Source organism: Schistocerca americana, chromosome 9 (assembly GCF_021461395.2).
Source record: "Schistocerca americana isolate TAMUIC-IGC-003095 chromosome 9, iqSchAmer2.1, whole genome shotgun sequence".
In the NCBI taxonomy this organism is placed as follows: domain Eukaryota; kingdom Metazoa; phylum Arthropoda; class Insecta; order Orthoptera; family Acrididae; genus Schistocerca; species Schistocerca americana.
Genome location: NC_060127.1, coordinates 68,451,947 through 68,471,332, shown reverse-complemented (window position 1 = coordinate 68,471,332; position 19,386 = coordinate 68,451,947). Strand labels below are relative to the sequence as shown.

The 19,386-nt window shown below is 44.1% G+C and overlaps 1 protein-coding gene across 2 annotated transcripts in view; it reads left to right on the top strand.

Annotated features, from left to right (window-relative positions):
• Nucleotides 1-19,386, top strand: part of LOC124550870 — a 163,834-nt gene that overhangs the window by 15,883 nt on the left and 128,565 nt on the right. For both annotated transcript variants that reach the window (XM_047125618.1, XM_047125617.1), the window contains exons 4-5: nt 5,718-5,848; nt 9,629-9,764. In XM_047125618.1, the coding sequence (XP_046981574.1) occupies nt 5,718-5,848; nt 9,629-9,764 (267 nt within the window). The remainder of the gene's footprint in view (nt 1-5,717; nt 5,849-9,628; nt 9,765-19,386) is intronic.

Genomic DNA, 19,386 nt, shown 5'->3' with positions numbered 1-19,386 from the left:
AAGAGAGAGGCGAGCACTAATACCACAACTCTTGGCAACAGGTGACAGTTACATTAGCCTCAAATACCTATTTCACATATGAGCTGGGTATGTTTTCCAAATAATTCCTTAAGTTTGTAGTGCCATAAGCGATACGCTCTTGGATTGTATAAAGGTAAGTGCGAGGGAGACACAGTCATTAAAACTGTATAATGTGATGTCAAAATACATGAAAGACTAGCCGCATCTTTATTGGAGGGAAAACAATTTTTCCTTATTCTGTTCCCATATTTAAATTTTGTAAAACAGTAGCTAAGCTGTGACATTAAGACAGAGACCTTGAATGTAAGCCATGAGAATGGTCAGGTCTTCGTTATGTTACATTGATCTATGTTATCTGTTTATTGTGATGACTTTTAGTTCACTTACAGGAATTGCGCAAAACAACACATCTTCCTCTGTTGGCACTGCGCTTGATTTGTCTTGCCAAGCATCATTTTTGTTTTGTTGAGCATTTTATGATGTGGATCATTAGGCTCCCACAATCATCTGTAGAATCTGTGCTGTTCAATGAACAGGAGGTCTGCTGTCATATGACCACTGTGTCACATAAAAAAACCACACTTACAATAAACTAAACAGATGCCAGTTCGTGCACAAAAAATGGCACTGTGCTGCAAAGTGAGTGCTCTGTCTCTATTCTCAAAGCTAGCACCAAAACCGTAAAGACACAAACTTTCTTTGACAGTTCACTCTAAATCTGGCACATGGCAAATCACGAGGAAACATTAGTGAATACAATCCGTGCATGACCAAACACAATGCACAGATTGTTTACAATGGAGAGAATTCTCATGCACAATCATTCATGTCACTTCACTGTAAACGAGGCTTCGGAAGGAAGGCTGTGGCGGATTGCAGGAAACCTGCTTAGGATTGATGAATGGTGCAGGGACAACCAGTTGACCCCAAACGTAAATAAATGTAACATACTGTGCGTATGTTGGAGAAGAAATGCCGTACTGCGCTATTAAGCTATATATGATGATTTGCTGGAAACTGTAATTTATTGAAAAATACCTAGGAGTAACTATCTGGAGTGACCTTACCAGAAGAACCATATAAAATAAAAAAATAATAGGAAAATCAGATGTCAGACTGTGATTCAAAGAAAGAATCTTAAAGAAATGTATTTCATCTGCAGAACAAGTGGATTACAAAACAGTTGTACGACTGATGTGACGTCTTTCTTTGAAGGCCAAGTTACAACCCTGTGCATTGGTACACTAGTTCAGGTACTTTGACAGTACAAAGTATAGAATTAAGAGTTTTTGTGTAGTATTAACTTCAGTAGGGGCACTCAAAATTGTGAAGAAACTTTACTGGAGTAATTAACCTCTTAACTTAACAATTTTTTTTCCAAATTATATTGCAAAGAATAATTACTTTTTTTTGTTAATGAGAAACATTCAATAATGAATGATGTTGCATATAAACGGCTTTTAAAGCTCAAAACAATGAGTTACAAAATTTTGAAAATCAGCAATAATAAAATCCTGAGTGTACTCATGTATTGGATTTTGACTAAAATATCCTGAAACTTGAAGTCATTTTTTAGTTTCTATGTAGCTATGAAGCCTGACCATGTATTTCACAACAGTTTCCTGTGAACATAAATATCGTAAGAGCTGGCTGGAGCACAGTGGTGGATGTAGTTATTTCTTACCACTGGCAAGCACTTGTCATTCAACTGACAGACTGCCGTCACTTTCAGTCTCTAATGAAGTAATTTCACATTCTTCTTCACTTTCTGATTTGCTAAATTCAATGTCAGGCCCAGGATCACTCTAGTAACCCTGTTTTGAAAGCATTGCCTAAACTACAATCCAGAAGAGTGTCTGTTGTCTAGTATCTGAAGTTGCACACAGTAAAGGCAATATCTGGTGGGAACCTCCTCAACCAAAACACAACTGCCAGCCTACAAATGTAGTACCACATACTCTCTGTTGGCCAAATATGTAACTGTCAGTGCTGAAAAGGATATAAGCTGGATTTTTATTTTTTCGAAGGTCCCTTCTTAAGTTGCCTCAGAATACTCAGGATGTTTTAAGTTTGTGCCAGATTAATAAAAATGAAATAACATGGGGTTTTACGCAATTGCCATTGGAAGAACTTATAGGCCATCTGATGTAGAGTTGCGAAAAAGCCTCAGATTTTTTTGGGGAAAGAATGTGTTGTTACATCAATACTCCATCATTATTGCTTGGGAGAACCAGGTAGCATTATTTGAAATAAAACTGCAATACATAATCTTAGACTCTAATAACTTTCTTAGTGGATCACCATAACACAGGGTGTATACGACCCGGAACAACCGGGAGACCCGGGAATTTTTTAGAATTCTGGGAATTTTGCATTGTTTTTGTTATCAGTTAAATTTTTGTAATTTTGATTGGTAAGAACCGATGCTCAACAAAGGATATTACTAATCATTTTTTTCATTTTGTGGTGCAGTTCTTGTTGTCTCCGTGCTTGCTAAAATGTTACTGTACCCCATGCGAGAACGTACAATGAATATCTTAAATTGCAGAGCGTTTGACTCTCATTTAAAAATCTACTCTTTGATAACGAGCCATTTAGATGAATTTCGAGCCCAGATGATCAGACATTTATGTCGTTATTAAAAATTTTACTGGCACATTTGTGTGATATATCTTAAAGAGTAATACGCGCAGAAAAGACCAACATTATATGTGAAAGCTTTGCGTTTCGTGTAGCAACACTATGTATATTAACTGAAACCATTAACTTTTTCTGTTTGTGTGTTCGCGCTACTTAACAGTGATGTTGCTATTGGCTGACTACATCACGTGTCCTAAGCTCTGAGTACTCGCTGTCATCGGCTGGCGAGATCACGTGACAAGAGCTATGACTGGCTTACAAAAGCACATCGCAATCTCGATTTCAATGCTTCAGAAAGTAACATGTGGTGTTTGGTGGAATTCAAATGTATACTTTCGTAATACGAAAATATTGCAGTGTACATTTTGCTGCACATCAAAGATCTTTCGAAAACGCGTTTTTTTCCCTGTCTTTAGTTTTCTAAAGTGCCGGGAAATTCTACGCTCGTGTATAAAACCTTAATCATTCAAAGGACTGATAAGTAATACAGTTCCGAGAGAAAATATCCTGTCAGTTAACAGGGAGAAAGTGTATTTTTAACCGGGAAATCCGGGAGAAACCCGGGAATTTTTTTTCTTTGTCCACCTATACACCCTGTAACATCTTTCTTGTTGGAGATAAGTAAACCAATTCTCTTTTCGAGGCTCTCAAATAACACACTGTCAAATAACAGCTACACTATTCTTTAATTAATAATATTCATTAATGTTGATGTACTACTATTATTAAGGTATAATTAAGTAAAGTGTCATAGTCTTTTTTTAGCACGTGTTGTTGAGATATATGTTAATATACACTCCCAGTTAGTATAGGAAAGCCAAATGCGAATTTAAATTTATAATTTTGCAGTGTGGTAAATTGTCACTAAATAAAAATAGTGATTTGAGAACCTAATTTGGTTTTTGACATATTATGTATTAGTAACAAGTCCGAAGCCATAAAAGACTAAGTATAAGTTGGTCCCTGACAGTTGCAACAGGCGGGATGTGGCAGTTATTTGTGCTCTACTGGTATTTAAGAACTGGCACAGTAAGGAGGTGCGAATAATGTGGATTATTTTGAGGCATATGGTTGGCTGATACCTTCACCAGCGGCAATTCACATGTCTAAATTCTCACTTCTTCACACTCTCACTACGATTACCAATGTAACAGTCTAAATTGGTTGCTATATTAACTCTGCTTTGAACAGAGTGATATCTACCTTTTCTTTCTTGAAGAAAAGGAAGCACCGTCCAGCTCCATGATAAAAAATGCTATATAATGTAATCATAATATTGCCATGTGTTCTGAAGTTTGCAGGCTACAGTATAGCTAGATATATTCTCAAGGTGAAGCACTTTAGAAATAAAAGAAACTGCCTCCCTTTACAGAAGATATATTGTACAAACTTTTACACAGATATATACTGTTGTCCAACATACAACAATACGTCCACCCGGAGTCAGAGGCAGGAATAAACAGATAGTTGGAGAGTGAAAACTTTGACATCAGCTTCAGGAAACATTAGAATACAGATATAGTTTCATCTTTCTTTTCGTGCATATCTCTTTTTTGTGCAGGCATGTTTATATTGTGTCTGTGCCCCGCATAGTGTTCCGATATTTATTACACAACATAGACTTTATGGCTAAACTGAAATTCGCTCTATCACAGTGCCTACCTCAACTGGAAACGTAACACGATTTTGTGAACGTCTCTATGGCAACACCACAGTGTCATCATAGCTGTAGAAACAACTATTGTTTTTGCCTGCAGTTGTCAGTGCTTCACAGTTGAAAGATGGCAACAGTACTGTGAGCTGTTGGGGATCTGCTTACACTGCCTTGCATATAGGTGCTGTGCTTATCAGTAAAATAAAATTTCTTTCAATCCTCGAGTGGGCGCACCTATGTATAAAATGTGCCAATCACAAACAACATTGTTTTGTTCCATTCCTTAGTTGTTTCACAGTGCCAAGCCCATACCTATTCCTTCACTACTTTTTCAGCCCACACAGTGATAAGTTGTGTTGTAATACATCCAAGCGAACAGCAGTAATATAAAATAGATAGCGAGATAGATGAGAAAAAAATTTCGACCCGTACAGTGAAATAATCCAGATTCCGAGCTGGCATCACAATCCCACTCTGAGGCAGTTATCTAAAGAAAATTAGTAATCAAATAATTGTTTGGCAGGGATCTGATGCAGCTGCACTGTTTAATGGTTCATGTGGGTCATTAATGTTGGTTACGTGGCAACAGTGTGGTATGATGAAAGTTTATTTTGTTATTGTTCAGTTAGGCAGTGATTTAGTTCGTATATTATAAGTTTATTTTATCACTGTTTAATGAAACTGCGATTGAACTGTGATTTTGCTCATATGTGTTTACCTTGGTAACAGGCACACGTACAACATACACTGTGCACTTGCTTATATTATGTAAAATGGTTCGCCTGCTGGAGGGTTAATATGTTCCAATGGAACACCATCATGAAATTGGGCATGACTAACATATTGTTATCAAAATGAAAGAATTATGATTTTGAAATTTTCCAAATAAAATAATAATTTGATCTCAGAAAATTCTTCACTGTTATGAAATCACCAGTTAGCACATACTTTTAAAGCTTTTAACAACACGGAATTAAAAAGTGACAGATTTTAAGTCTGTAAGACAAATTGTTTTTGAGATCTCAAGATTTCAATGTCTATTGAGGTAACAAAAAAAGATAATTGTGGAGGTTTTAAAAATTAATAACACGAAAATTAGATGTCCAAAAGCTTTTTAATTTGGGATTTTTCACGCAAATGACTACTGTTACAAATGTACAAAAATTATCAAAATCTGAGATGCTGAGAATGAGACCATCATTCTATTTCACACGGCCGACTCACCTGTCTTCCACAACAGCGTGTGTGACTGTGTGTATTGCCACAACCCGCACAGGGGGATTGGACATCCTACGGATACAGCTGTCGTGACAGTACAGAGTCCCCACAGGGAGGAGTTCTGGCGAGTGTGCGGAAGGGAGGAGTGGCGGACCAGACTGACACCGGCCGTCTCGTGTTTCAGGGTGGGCCGCGTGTGCCAGCTGGTGGCCGCAGGAATCGATGTCAACGCACGGGACAGTGAGGGCAGCGGGAATGTGCCGCTGCACTGGGCCGCGTGCTACGGCGACCGCGAGGTCGTCGCCTGTCTGCTCGGTAAGTTCTGCTCACTGCGAGCTACGCTCCCGCAGTGCCTACCGACTTCGTGTGGAGTTGGTGTCCGTGTACCCCACATGACTGGGAAGTAGGTGAGATACTGTTGCAGTTAAACTGATTGACTGTGTTATGACTGTAAATTCGGAAGTTTCAAAATGTACTATCAAAAGTACAATCGAATAATTGAGCGAAGAAGCGAGGGAATGTATTAAAAATGTGTGCCACTGAAGTTTGAGCGGCAAAAAATATTGAGGACATCTTTTGCTGAAATTAATGATATTGTAAAAGTTCTCGAAAATAAAATCTCCGATACTGTTGATGGAGTTTGAAATAAAATTCTGAAGATTTGTTCAAACTAAAAAAGTTATGAAATGCAAACTTCAGGTTTGAATATCAACAATATTAGGGAAAGGATAGATTGACCATAAAGATGACCCTTTCAGTTGCAGACAGGCACAACAAAAAGACTGTTATACATTATAGGTTTTGACCAAAGCCTTATTCAGCAAAGAAACCACACACAAATTCAAACAAGCAGCCACACCATGTGCACACATGACCGCTACCACTGGCAGCTCTGACCAGAATGTGACTTGTGTGAATAGCAAATAGCAATCTGGACGGGGGGGACAGAGGACAGATTGGTAGGGGTGGGGGGAGAGAAGAGCACTGTTTGATTGGACGTGCAGGGACTAGGTGGCGGGTTGATGAGACTGCCAGATGCAGTGATGGAGTGACAGGAAGTGGAGTCTGGGGAAAAAAGTGGGGAGTGGAAAAGGAAAGGAGCAGGGAAGGGGAAAGAACGGGTGGGTGCATTGGCAGAGGGCGGTACACAAGGAGGGTGAGGAGCTGTGCAAAGGGAGGAGGTGATAGGACAGAGGTGGTGGAAATTGTTGGATGGAGGGTGTGGGGCTGTAGATCACCATAGTTTGAGGCTGATTTGGGAGTGGAGAATGTGTTGTAAGGCTAACTCCTATCTGCGCAGTTGAGAAAAGTACGTTGTGGAGGGGCCATCCTGGTGGACAGCAGGTTGGTGGCCATACCAATATAATAGGCTGTACAATGGTTGCAGCAGAGTTGGTATATGAGATGGCTGTTTTCATAGGTGGCCCATCCTTTGATGGGGTAAGATGAGCTTGTGACAGGACTGGGATAGGAAGTGCTATGTGGACGGATTGGGCAGGTCTTGCACCTGGGTCTTCTGCAGGGATGTGATCCCTGTGGCCACGGGGTTGGGATTGGGAGTGACATAGTGGTGGTCTAGGGTGCTATGGAAGTTGGGTGGGGAACAGAACACCACTTTAGGAGGGGTACGAAGAGATTTTTCACGCAAATGACTACTGTTACAAATGTACAAAAAATTATCAAAATCTGAGATGCTGAAATTGTGGCTGATGGCAAAGTAGGATACCCGGTGGTGCACAATGCAGTTGATCATAACATGCTTGATTTCAATGGCTGCTTCACAACCCAGGCCATCTGGATCCTCCCCTCTACCACCAATTTTCTGAACTGTGCAGATGGTAGTTACACTTACAACACATTCTCCACTCCCAAGTTTATCCCAGCTTCAAGCTACAGTAAGCTCCACCCAACACTTTCTGCCCCCTCTTTCCTATCACATCCTCCCTTTTCACGTCTTCTCACTCTCCTTGTGTGCTGTCCTCTGCCAACACACCCACCCATCCTTTCCCCTTCCCTGCTCCTTTTCTGTCTGTTTTTTCTCCCACGCCTTATCTCTCAACACTGTGCCTGGCAGTTTTGTAGGCTGCCATCTAGTCCCTGCACACCCTGTAAAACAGCGCTGCTCTCCCCCAACCCATACCCTGTTACTCCCCCTCCCCCTGTCCTACCCCTCTTGAGATTGCTATTCACGTGACGGCCGCGTTCCAGTCCGAGCTGCCAGTGGTAATAGTCGTGTGCGCCCTATGAGGTGTGGTTGCCTGTGTGTGTGTGTGTGTGTGTGTGTGTGTGTGTGTGTGTGTCTTCTTTACTGAAGAAGGTATAGTGTGTAACACTCTTTTAGTTGTGCCTGTGTGCAACTCAGAAGGTTGTCTTTACAGTGAGAAACAATCTGCCCTTTTCCTAATATTGTTAATAAATCATTTTCTTGGTGATATGTTTAATGCGTCAGTAGCCAGGGAAATGTGCCATTGTAAGCCTCTTTATGAGAAAGGTTTTGGTTTTGTAATAGATAGAATTGTGGAGGTAAAAATTGTACAGTGGGGCAGAAGCTTGGCTACAGTAAGCAGTTTCAAGTGGATGTATGGGACAGTAGTTATGTAGAACGGAATAGATTTTAGAAAGGTTGCTCGATCAAGATTGCCACTGATACCTTTACTCCGTTGCAGGTTGAGAACAGTAGCTATCTCCACAGGTACAACACTAAAAGAAAATTATGACCTTCATTGTTTATTAGTAAAGCTGTCGGTGGCCCAGAAATGACATCAGTATGCAGCCACGGAGAGGCTTGATGGGTAGCAAAGTAGATTTTAAATCTAGCAGATGAATATTTATTAAATACTGGCAGCATATGTAGCTCAAGAAAACCAGCTATTCAGTATTTAGTAAATTTAAAATACTAACTCAGAAGGAACGCATGTAGACACAGCTCAGACTCGACATGCACCGTTAGGATAAAAATTGTAAAATGTCTACAGAACATATATGTGAGTAACTGGTCTACCTTGACAGAAGTTACTGATTGCCAATTTAGTAGCAACCCGTCAGACGAGGACACGAGTCACCCCGGAAGATGCAAATATATGAACGTGTATCTGACTACCTGACAGTACTGTCCAGAACTACAAGGATGTTGTCTAGCTTTTCTGCCAGAATGCACAAATCTGGGATCCCCTCTGAGACTGTGCTACTCTCTACGTCTCAGGTTCGCACGGATGCCACAGTGATGACTGTGCTGGCTCCACGTTTAGTTGAATAGCAGACAGTAATAAATGACCATTTGATCGTGTCTGTTATATTCTCAGTATTCGACTGTCTTCACAGCGACATCTGAGTAGCCTCTGCCCGCTACCACCCATTCTGTAGTGCATGTACAGACAAACAAAGGCAAGAAACAGTATTCTTTGTGGCACTGGGAAATTGTCAATTCACTGTGAGATTCGTTCTCGACTATTGCACAGTGGTTGCATTTTCCAAAGAAATTGGAAGTATTTAAAGCGCACATTTTGCAATACTGGACATCGTAGTCTGCATCTAAACTCTAACATAATGTCAAATATGGGGATCCTCAGTGAACACAGGGATATAGTACCTCATCTAATGCATCTGCTCTCAAAGTCGTCCTCAAAAACAGTTTCTCTAAATTTACAGAGCAGGCTGTCACGAAGTCTGTATTCCGGGGATTCCCATTTATGTTATCTGAGCATTTCCTTTACACTTTAGTACAGTGTATGCCAATGCATTAGGATTGTAGCAGTATGGCTCAGAATTTCCTAGACATATATCGGGACAACTGCTTGAGTTGAACTCTGAATTGAAGTGTTAATTGTGGTTCTAGATTGAATACATGTAATGGAAGGAGTGGAGGTAACATATCGCCCTGTAGTTGAGTGTTGAGCATCCTGTAAGCGTGCAAGTCAAACTGAAAATGTTGCTAAGCTTTCAGACAGTGTCCTAAATCAGAGTTAAGTGATACAGAATATCACGTGCATGCATGTGTGCATGTGCGTATGCACCTTTGCTGCTTCCTTTATTCCTTTTGTTGTATTTTTAACACGAGATCATTTTAATGTTCTTGAATTTTGTACCTTATTTCAGACAGAGGTGCTGACGTAAATGCCATGAATTCATTTGGTGCTACTCCTCTTCACGATGCAATGTTCAGAGGAGATGAAGATATTGTGGAGATGCTTTTACAAGCTGGTGCAAATCCTCTCATACAGGCCATTAAAGGGTGAGTCGGCATGTGAATGTCTTGTCGTTGCAATGAACAGCACTGTGACTTCAAATGTAAGCCGTTACATTATAATTCCTGGTAAACTTAATTTTTTTTTTCTGCCCTTTACAAATCACATGTATAACCTCATATTGTAATTATTTTGTGATTTGTATATACTGTTTAAGCTGCAGTTCTAATAAATTCATAGAAACGGTCAGGTTTACTTGCTGTGAAGCCTGAGTCTGTGCACTGTCATGCGGCTGTTGCCTCTTATTTTTCGTGTTATGCTTTTCCTAACAGACAATACTGACCAGTTCGACAGGTATCTGTGGCCTGGGGCACAACAGTCTTTGCAGGGCTCAAGTCATGGGAGAACATCACGTATTGAAATACAGGCACTGCATTTGTAATATTTATTGATGGGTTTGCTCCTTTGTATTGATCTACTCTTCGAAATTCTAAAGCTAACTGGCATAAATTATGAGAATTGAAAGGTTATCTGAGTCAGCCAGAAAATGAACTACAGTTACAACAAGAGTTGAAGGATGTGAAAGCGAAGCAGTAGGTGAGGAAGGAGTGAGGCAGAGTCATAATTAATCCACAACATTATTCGATACATACATTGTGCCAGTAGTTAATTAAAGTTGAGAGAAATTTGGAAAGGGAATTAGAACAGGAATTAGAACATGAGGAGAAGAAATAAGAACACAGAGGGTTGCTTGTGGCATTGTAATTCTATCGGACGAGGCAAAGAAGTTGAAAGGAGTGGATAGTGCCTTGAAAAGAGATTATATGATGAATATTGACAAAAGTAAGTGAGGGTAATATAGCTTAGTCAAAATAAATGGCTGATGTGGAGGGGAATAGATTAGGAAATGAGCCACTGAAAGAAGTAGGGGAGTTTCGCTGTTTGGAGCAGCCAAATAACAGAGGATGGAAGAAGTAAAGAGGATATAAAATGCAGACTTCCAATAGCCTTGTACAGAAACGAAATATGGACTAGATGAGAAAAGGAACTTTTTAAATTTCATGCAGTGGAAGAATGCTGAAGTTTAGGAATTGGATAACCAATTGGACTGTGTAAAAGTTGGGACTTTGTCCAGGCACTGATGACCGCGCAGTTGAGCACCCCACAAACCAATCATCATCATCATCCACATCATCAAAAGACATCACTAGATATCAATTTGTGGCTAAGCACTGCCCCTTCCCCTGCTCATCCAGATACCCCAACAGCCACACCAGTGTGTTATAAACACCTGAAGATGAGCAGAATGTACTCGGAACACTTTGCAGTGTGTTAAATTAAACATAAAAACAAATAAAAGTGACTGGTAGTAGGCAATACAAATAAGTAATAATTCCACACTGTCACAGTTCTCGCACATAGCCAGTGTGGCCACAAGTAATTATGCTTAAATTTTGTTGGGAATCACTAAGTGCTTTAATTATGAAACTCTGAATGAATATAGTGTGGGTAATTTGTGCCCCATTTCAAGCAAAAGCACATCTCAATATTTATGATGTCACATCCCTTAGCTACATAATGCATAATTTTGCAGTTGCATTCATTGCTGTATGTGGATATTGTCTGCAAACTATGTTGTGAATAGCATCAGTGCTAAAGAAGTAATAAATTGAAGCGTCATGTCTGATGCCAAAGTTTTACTGCAAAGAACAGCAAAAACGTAGTAAGCGATAAACTTTTTTCCTTTACTCATTTTGTGGGAGGTGTCGGCAGAAAAGAGTTTTGTAATGGTTTGAAACTACTTGTAAAGTTTGTTGGGAGTTGCTAAGTGCTCTCATCCTCAAGCACTGGATGACTAAAGTCCGTGTATTTACGTTCTAGTAGTTACACTGCCTCATGGCACTCGCACAGTTTCTACAAAGGAAGATGAGAAAGTAACACACTATAATTTCTTTCTCCCATGGTACTGCAATTGGAATGTTGAAATTTCATGACGATATAGTTTGTGCTACAGAGGGTACTTTGTTTTCACGTGCAGCTCAAGTGAGAGAAGCCTGAACTACAAAACAAACATGGTGTGCATGTTATTATCATCAACTAGTGAAGAGCAGTGAAGTTAGTTCCGTCTTTGTGGACCGAAGGACATAAATCGACGGAAATTCATAAGGACGTGCGAGGGGTGAATGGGGATGGCTGTATGAACTGAACAATGTCTTCAAGTGGTGTACATTCTTCCAACAGGACCGTGTGAACCGTAGTGATTCAACCATGCTCCAGGCGGCTGGTAACAACTGCAACCATACAGAATGTCAGAGTCATTGAGGCAGCAGTTTTAAAGAACTGGCGTGTACAGCTGTGAACCTTATCATAGCTGTTCAGTATTTACTATTATGCAATGTAGGATACTGTTCATGACACACTGAAATTTCGTAAAGTTGGTGCACACTGGATGCCTAAGAACCTGACAGACAACCAAAAGGACCAGCGAATGATAACAAGCTTGCATCAGTTTATGTGTTACCCTGCAGAAGGGTGTGACTTTCTGAAAGGTATTGTTACTGGTGATGAATAGTGGGTGTACACTATGCTCCTGAATCCGAGCCATCCTGTATGGATTGGAAACGTGCTGGTTTCCCAGTAAAAAAAAAAAAAAAAATATTTCAAGGTGATCCAGTCTGCTAGGAAAGAACTTGTGACAGTGTTCTGGAGTATACATGGTGTGTGATTGGTGAACTTCACTGAACACGGGAGCTCTGTGAATGCTGCAGCGTACATTAAAACCTTGGTTTAGTTGGTTTGCCTTCGTTACAAATGCCACAACGTTAATGCTGATGGTGACAGTCTTCTTAATGACAATTCTTCCCCCATGTGAGAAAATGCCTAATTTGGGTGGAAGATGCTCCATCATTCACCATACAGTCTGGACCTTGACCCGTCGAACTTTCACGTGTTTTGACACATGAGGAAATTCTCAGCGGGCCAACATTTTGTGTCAGATGCGGAAATGAAATCAGCGGTCTGCAGATGGCTATACTCCGATCAAACGGACTTCACGAACAGGGTATATTGAAACTAGTACCATGATGATGGTATTAATGCGCTGAGAACGTCAGTGACTTTGTAGAAAAGTAGGTAAAGGATGTAAGTTCATTTGTGAAATATTTTTTTGAGCATTTTGGCAGTAAAATTATTGTGTATTACTTTCTAATCTTGCCTTTTAACAATAATATTTGTCTTGCTGTGTTAAACTCTTGATGTAAGAGAGTACCTGTTCTTGAGTAATTATGACAGTGTTTTAAATTCAGTCAATAATTATGCAAAATAATGAAAGTCAAAATAAGTGACACAAGTACAACTACAAACCTGTCTACCCTAACAAACTCAAAGTATACAGGGTGGTTACATCCGCAATTGCTACTTGAGCCAATTTAAACAGAAAACTGTTTACTGTATAGGTATCCAACTTTATAGAACTGATGTTCAGACTGTGTGCGCTGCAGGATTTACATCGTTAGTGCCCCCCCAGGGGGTCCACAACTCTTTCGTGGATACGTGCGTGGCGAGCACGGGGCCCCGAGCCATTGCAGCCTTCTTTCTCTCCCGGGCTGCATTTCCTTTCCCTTCCCCTCCTTTCCCCTCCATACCCCTTTCCCCTCGCCCTCTCCTCTCCCTCTATTGGTGTCCTTGCTTATGTTGGCCCCCGCTATCCTCCTGGTTCTGTTGGTTTTACTCTCTGGCTTTGTTGCGTAATCATCTCCTCCTTTTGGCATTCCTTGGTCCCCCTCTGGGGTTTGACCTCCATTCCAAAATTTCTCTTCCGTAGTGTGAGCCATTTGGGGAAGAGCACCTTACCTAGTGTCTCCGACGTGTGCCCTCCTAGTATATTCCACCTTTTCTTCTACGTCGTTGTCTGATGCTAGGGTGCATAGCCAGCACGGTAGCCAGCCCGTGTGGTGGGGTCGCTATGTACCCTTTTGGTTGAGCCCCCTGAACACACAGGGATCACACTTCTGATACCTGAGCTGTGACCTCCTCATGCATGCCTTGGAGTGGTTGCTCGTCATCCTGGAGCATCGGAACTCCCGGCAATGGCCGCCGTGCCAGACGGCCCTTGCTGTGGCTGGGTGGCGCCCGTGAGGAGAGCCCCTGATCGGAGTGGGTGGTATCAGGGCGGACGCTATGCAGATGAAACGCATAAGGGTCCAAACCTCTGGCCGCTCTTCTGCGGCCGTCTCTCTGCGTGGTACTGATTCCTCAAGTGCTGCTTCTCTTGCCCCTTCGGCCTTCCCTTCCGTGGCTACCCCCTGGGAGGAGGGTCAGGCCCGTCGTCTAGGGGCAAAACCTTTCCCCCGTTATCTAGTTTGCACCAGGACTGATGGAGATACTTTCACCAGTGTCAAACCTTTATTCTTTGTGGAACACATTGAAGACAAGTTCGGCGAAGTGGACTCCCTGAGCAAGATGCGGTCGGGTTCATTACTGATAAAAACTGCTTCGGCTGCCCAATCTGCAGCCCTTCGTGCCTGTACCCATCTTGGCACAATTCCCGTGTCCATTACCCCTCACCAATCTCTAAATATGGTACAAGGTGTGATTTTTCACAGAGACCTCATCCTTCAAACTGATGAGGAACTTCGGGACAATCTCGGACGGCGGGGTGTTCACTTTGTTCGGCGTGTTCAGAAGGGTCCTAAAGATAATCGTATTGATACTGGTGCCTTTATCCTGGCCTTCGAAGGGGATACCCTTCCTGAGAAAGTTAAGATTATGGTCTATCGCTGTGATGTGAAGCCGTACATCCCACCTCCTATGCGGTGTTTTAAGTGCTTGCGTTTTGGCCACATGTCTTCTCGCTGTACCCAGGACCCTCTCTGTGGTGACTGTGGACGTCCACTCCATGAGGGGAGTCCCTGTGTTCCCCCTCCTGTATGTGTAAATTGTCATGGTAGTCATTCTCCACGTTCAGCAGATTGCCCAGTCTATAAGAAAGAAAAAAAGATACAGGAGTATAAGTCTCTTGATCGTTTAAGCTACACAGAGGCCCGTAAGAAATATGCACGATTGCACCCTGTGTCCATGACATCTAGTTACGCCTTGGTTACATCTTCATCCCTTCCTCCCCCTTCCTTACCCCCGTCCCGGACCCCTCTCCTTCCCCCCTCCCCTGCGGCTCCCACACCTTCTCCTCTGGGCGCCGCTCCCCCTCCCCAGCCGGAGAAGTGTCCCACTCCTTCGGCGTCTGCCGGTCAAGGGCGCCTCTCCCGGGATGCCCCTTCCCGGCACCTTCCAGGTCAAAGGTCTGCTGCAGCGCGGCGACCGCGAGAGCCGCGGTCTATCGGCCCCCAGGTCGCCCGGTCTCTTTCTGTTCCTGATCTTGCTGCAGCTGGCTCCATTATGCCACACAGCCCTCCTCGATCTCAGCCTGAAAAGAAGAAGAAACATAAGTCCCAGGACAAAGAGCCTCTGGTGTCACCGGAGGTCCCTTCCCCGGCTTCACAACCGGATTCTGACCTGTCGTTTATGGATGTCGCCCCCTCCTTGTCGGTGACGGGTGGGGACCCGGCGGTATGACTGGATTTAGCGTGTTCAGCCCTCATTTAAACCATCGTTCTGTGGTTCTCCAATGGAATTGTAATGGCTACTATCGTCATCTTCCGGAATTGAAATCCCTTCTTTCGTCCTACTCAGCAGCTTGTGTGGTTCTCCAGGAATCTCATTTTACTGATGCTCACTCACCGACCCTCCATGGGTTCCGTGTTTTCTGTCGAAATCGGGTCGGACCCTTGCGGGCTTCTGGTGGCGTTTGTACGTTGGTCCGTACAGACATTGCTAGCACGTGGATTCCTCTCCAAACTACATTGGAAGCAGTTGCTGTTAGGGTCCACTTAGACTCTGCAGTCACAGTGTGCAATCTTTATCTCCCTCCTGACAGGACTCTTACACCTGCTGCCTTAACCACCCTTCTTCAGCAACTTCCTCCTCCCTTCCTCCTCCTTGGGGATTTTAATGCTCATCATCCTTTGTGGGGCAGTGCCTTTCCATCTAGACGAGGTCTTCTTATCGACCAATTTATTGCAGACCACGACCTGTGCCTTCTTAATGATGGCTCCCCTACTCATTTCAGTGCTGGTAATGGTACCTTTTCTGCCATTGATCTTTCTCTTTCTTCTCCCTCTCTCCTCCCTTCATTACACTGGTCGCCACACGACGACCTTTGTGATAGTGACCATTTCCCGTTGATTATCACGCTCCCTTCCCGCTCCCCGATGGACAGGTTACCTCGTTGGTCTTTCCACCGCGCCGATTGGCCTCTATATACTGCACAGGTCGAGTTTTCTCCCTCTTTGTCGGGTTGTATTGATGACGTCCTACGTGACGTGTCTGACGCGATTGTTCGCGCTGCTAACCTTGCTGTCCCGCGCTCATCTGGACAATTTCGTCGTCGGCAAGTCCCGTGGTGGAGTACGGCCATTGCCATTGCCATCCGTGATCGCCGTCGAGCTTTGCAACACTTTAAGAGGCACCCATCTGTAGCCAGCCTTTCTACCTTTAAGCGCCTTCGCGCTAAAGCCCGTTATTTAATCAAACAGAGCAAGCGGATATGTTGGGAACGATTCGTTTCTTCCCTTGGTTCCACTGTCCCTCTGTCACGGGTATGGGCTACACTTCGCTCTCTCCAAGGTTGCCATCGGCAGTCCACCCTCCCAGGCCTTCACCTCCCAGATGGCATTTGTACGGACCCATTAGTTCTCGCAGAACATCTTGCGACCCATTTTGCAGTGGCATCAGCGTCGGCCTCCTATCCAGCTGCTTTCCTTCATCAAAAACAGCAGGCTGAAGCTGTCACCTTATGTTTCACCACTTGTGAGTCAGAATCTTACAACGAACCTTTCACTGAATGGGAATTTCTTTCTGCTCTATCTGCTTCTCATGATACGGCTCCTGGCCCAGATTCCATTCATAACCAGCTGCTTCAACATCTCAGTGCTCCACAACGGCACCATCTTCTTCGGGTGTTTAACCGTATCTGGCTCCAGGGTGACTTCCCTTCTCAGTGGAGGGATAGCATTGTGGTTCCTGTCCTTAAGCCTGGTCAGAACCCCCTATCTGTTGACAGCTATCGGCCAATTAGTTTGACCAATGTTGGTTGTAAGTTACTTGAACGGCTGGTAGCCCGTCGGCTCACTTGGGTCCTCGAATCTCGGGATCTATTGTCCCCTTACCAGTGTGGCTTTCGAGAGGGACGATCTCCAATCGATCATTTGCTTCGCTTGGAATCCGCAGTTCGGCAGGCTTTTTCCCAGCGCCGCCATTTGGTTGCAGTGTTTTTTGACCTTCGCCAGGCCTATGACACGGCCTGGCGCCATCACATCTTACTAACCCTTCATCAGTGGGGTCTTCGGGGCCCACTCCCGATTTTTATCCGCCAGTTCCTGATCCATCGGTCATTCAGAGTTCGAGTTGGTACTGCTTTTAGTTCTCCACGGACCCAGGAGACGGGCATCCCACAGGGTTCGGTCTTGAGTGTCCTTCTTTTCCTCATTGCTATCGATGGACTTGTGGCCTCTGTCGGTCCCTTGGTCGCCCCTGCCCTGTATGTGGATGATTTCTGCATTTGGGTTGGTTCCTCCTCGATGCCATCTGCAGAACGGCAGCTCCAGGTGGCTATACGGCGTGCCTCTGCATGGACCCTCTCCCACGGGTTTCAATTCTCTCCTTTAAAATCGCGGGTGGTCCACTTCTGTCGCTGTACTACGGTCCACCCTGATCCAGAGCTCTATCTCGCTGCACAAAGATTGCCTGTGGTTCCACAGTTTCGTTTCCTAGGTCTTCTTCTCGACAACAAGCTCACTTGGCTGCCCCATATCAGACTCCTGAAGGTAGGATGTTTCCGTAAACTCAATGTCCTTCGCTTTCTTGCCCACTCCTCCTGGGGTGCGGACCGTTCCCTCCTCCTCCGTCTTTATCGTGCTCTAGTTCTGTCACGTTTGGACTATGGTTGTCAAGTTTATGGTTCAGCTGCTCCTTCCACGCTGCACGTGCTGGATCCAGTCCACCATCGTGGTACCCGTTTGGCCACCGGCGCCTTCCCTACTAGCCCTGTTGATAGTCTCCTGGTTGAAGCTGGGATCCCCCCTCTTTCTGTTCGGCGGTCCCAGCTTCTGGTGTCTTATTCCCTTACTATCCGTTCTTCTCCCGCTCATCCTTCCTATTCTATCCTATTCCCAGACCATGGACGTCGCCCGCCTGACTCCCGCCCTCGGGCGGGTTTACCGGTTGGGCTGCGCCTTGCGTCTCTTACCCGTGATTTTCGGCTTCCTTCTTTGTCCTGTCTTCCTCGCTCCCTCCCCTCCACCCCTCCTTGGTTAGTTCCTCGGCCTCGAATTCGGATGGATCTCCGCCGCGGTCCGAAAGATTCCATCCCCCCGGTGGTGTTCCGTTCCTTTTTCCGCCAAATTTTATGGGAGTTTCGGGATGCTGTTGTTTTTTACACTGATGGCTCTAAATCTGCTGATCATGTTGGGTATGCCTTCACGTCCTTTGTTGGAACGGAAAATCATCTACTGCCACCCTCATGTGGGGTGTTTACTGCGGAATTGATGGCAATTTCCCGGGCCCTTACCTTTATTAAACAATCCCAACACAACCGCGTTTTGTTATGTACGGACTCGATGAGTGGCCTTCTTGCTATTGACCGGTGTTTTTCGCGCCATCCCTTGGTCTCTGCCATCCATGACCATCTCGCTGATCTTCACCGTGCTGCTTGTTCCATTGACTTCCTATGGGTCCCGGGCCATGTGGGTATCCCGGGTAATGAGCTCGCTGATCGTTTGGCTGGGGGAGCAGTTACTTACCCCCCGTTTTCTGTAACCCCTCCTGCAGCGGATTTACGGCTTCACATCAAATCCCACTTTGCACAGTCATGGGCCAATTCTTGGGAGGCTACTCCACTGTCTAATAAACTTCGTGCCATTAAGGTGAATACAGGCCGATGGCGTTCTTCCTTTAGCCTCTCCCGCAAGGACTCGACCACACTGTGTCGTCTCCGCATTGGCCATACCAGGCTGACCCATGGTTTCCTTTTGCGTGATGAGCCACCCCCGCTATGTGGTTGTGGAGCCTTCCAGTCAGTGGCCCACATTTTGGTTGAATGCCCCCTTCTTTTGGCTCTGCGTGCTAAGTACAGACTCCCCCACACTTTACCTTTGATGTTGGCTGACGATTCCCGGATGGTCTCTCTGGTTCTAGGTTTCCTCCGGGAGAGTGGTTTTTATTCTCAGTTTTAAAGTTTTTAATCTCCCTCTGGTGTTGGGGCAGGGCGGTGAGTGTTTGGGTGTCTCCCACTGTATGCAGTGTTCAGAGATTCCCGATTCACCTCCCTGACCGGAATCCTCTTTTCTTTCCCTTTTACTCTGTTTTTACCCCTTCTTTTTAAGGCTTGGTTAGTTTTTCTATTCCCATACGTACTTTCTGCATTATAGCAGTTGTACCTTTTAAGTCACAGGTGGTCTTGCCTATGCTGTTTCAGCATAGTGTTGGGTTCGTTCTCTTGCCAACTTCCCTCATTTGTTTTTACTAATGACAACGTGACTGCCCTTTTACGTTTCCCCTTTATCCGTTTTATTTTTCTGACTATACTGAGATGTCCCGTTAGCAGAATGGAGTCTA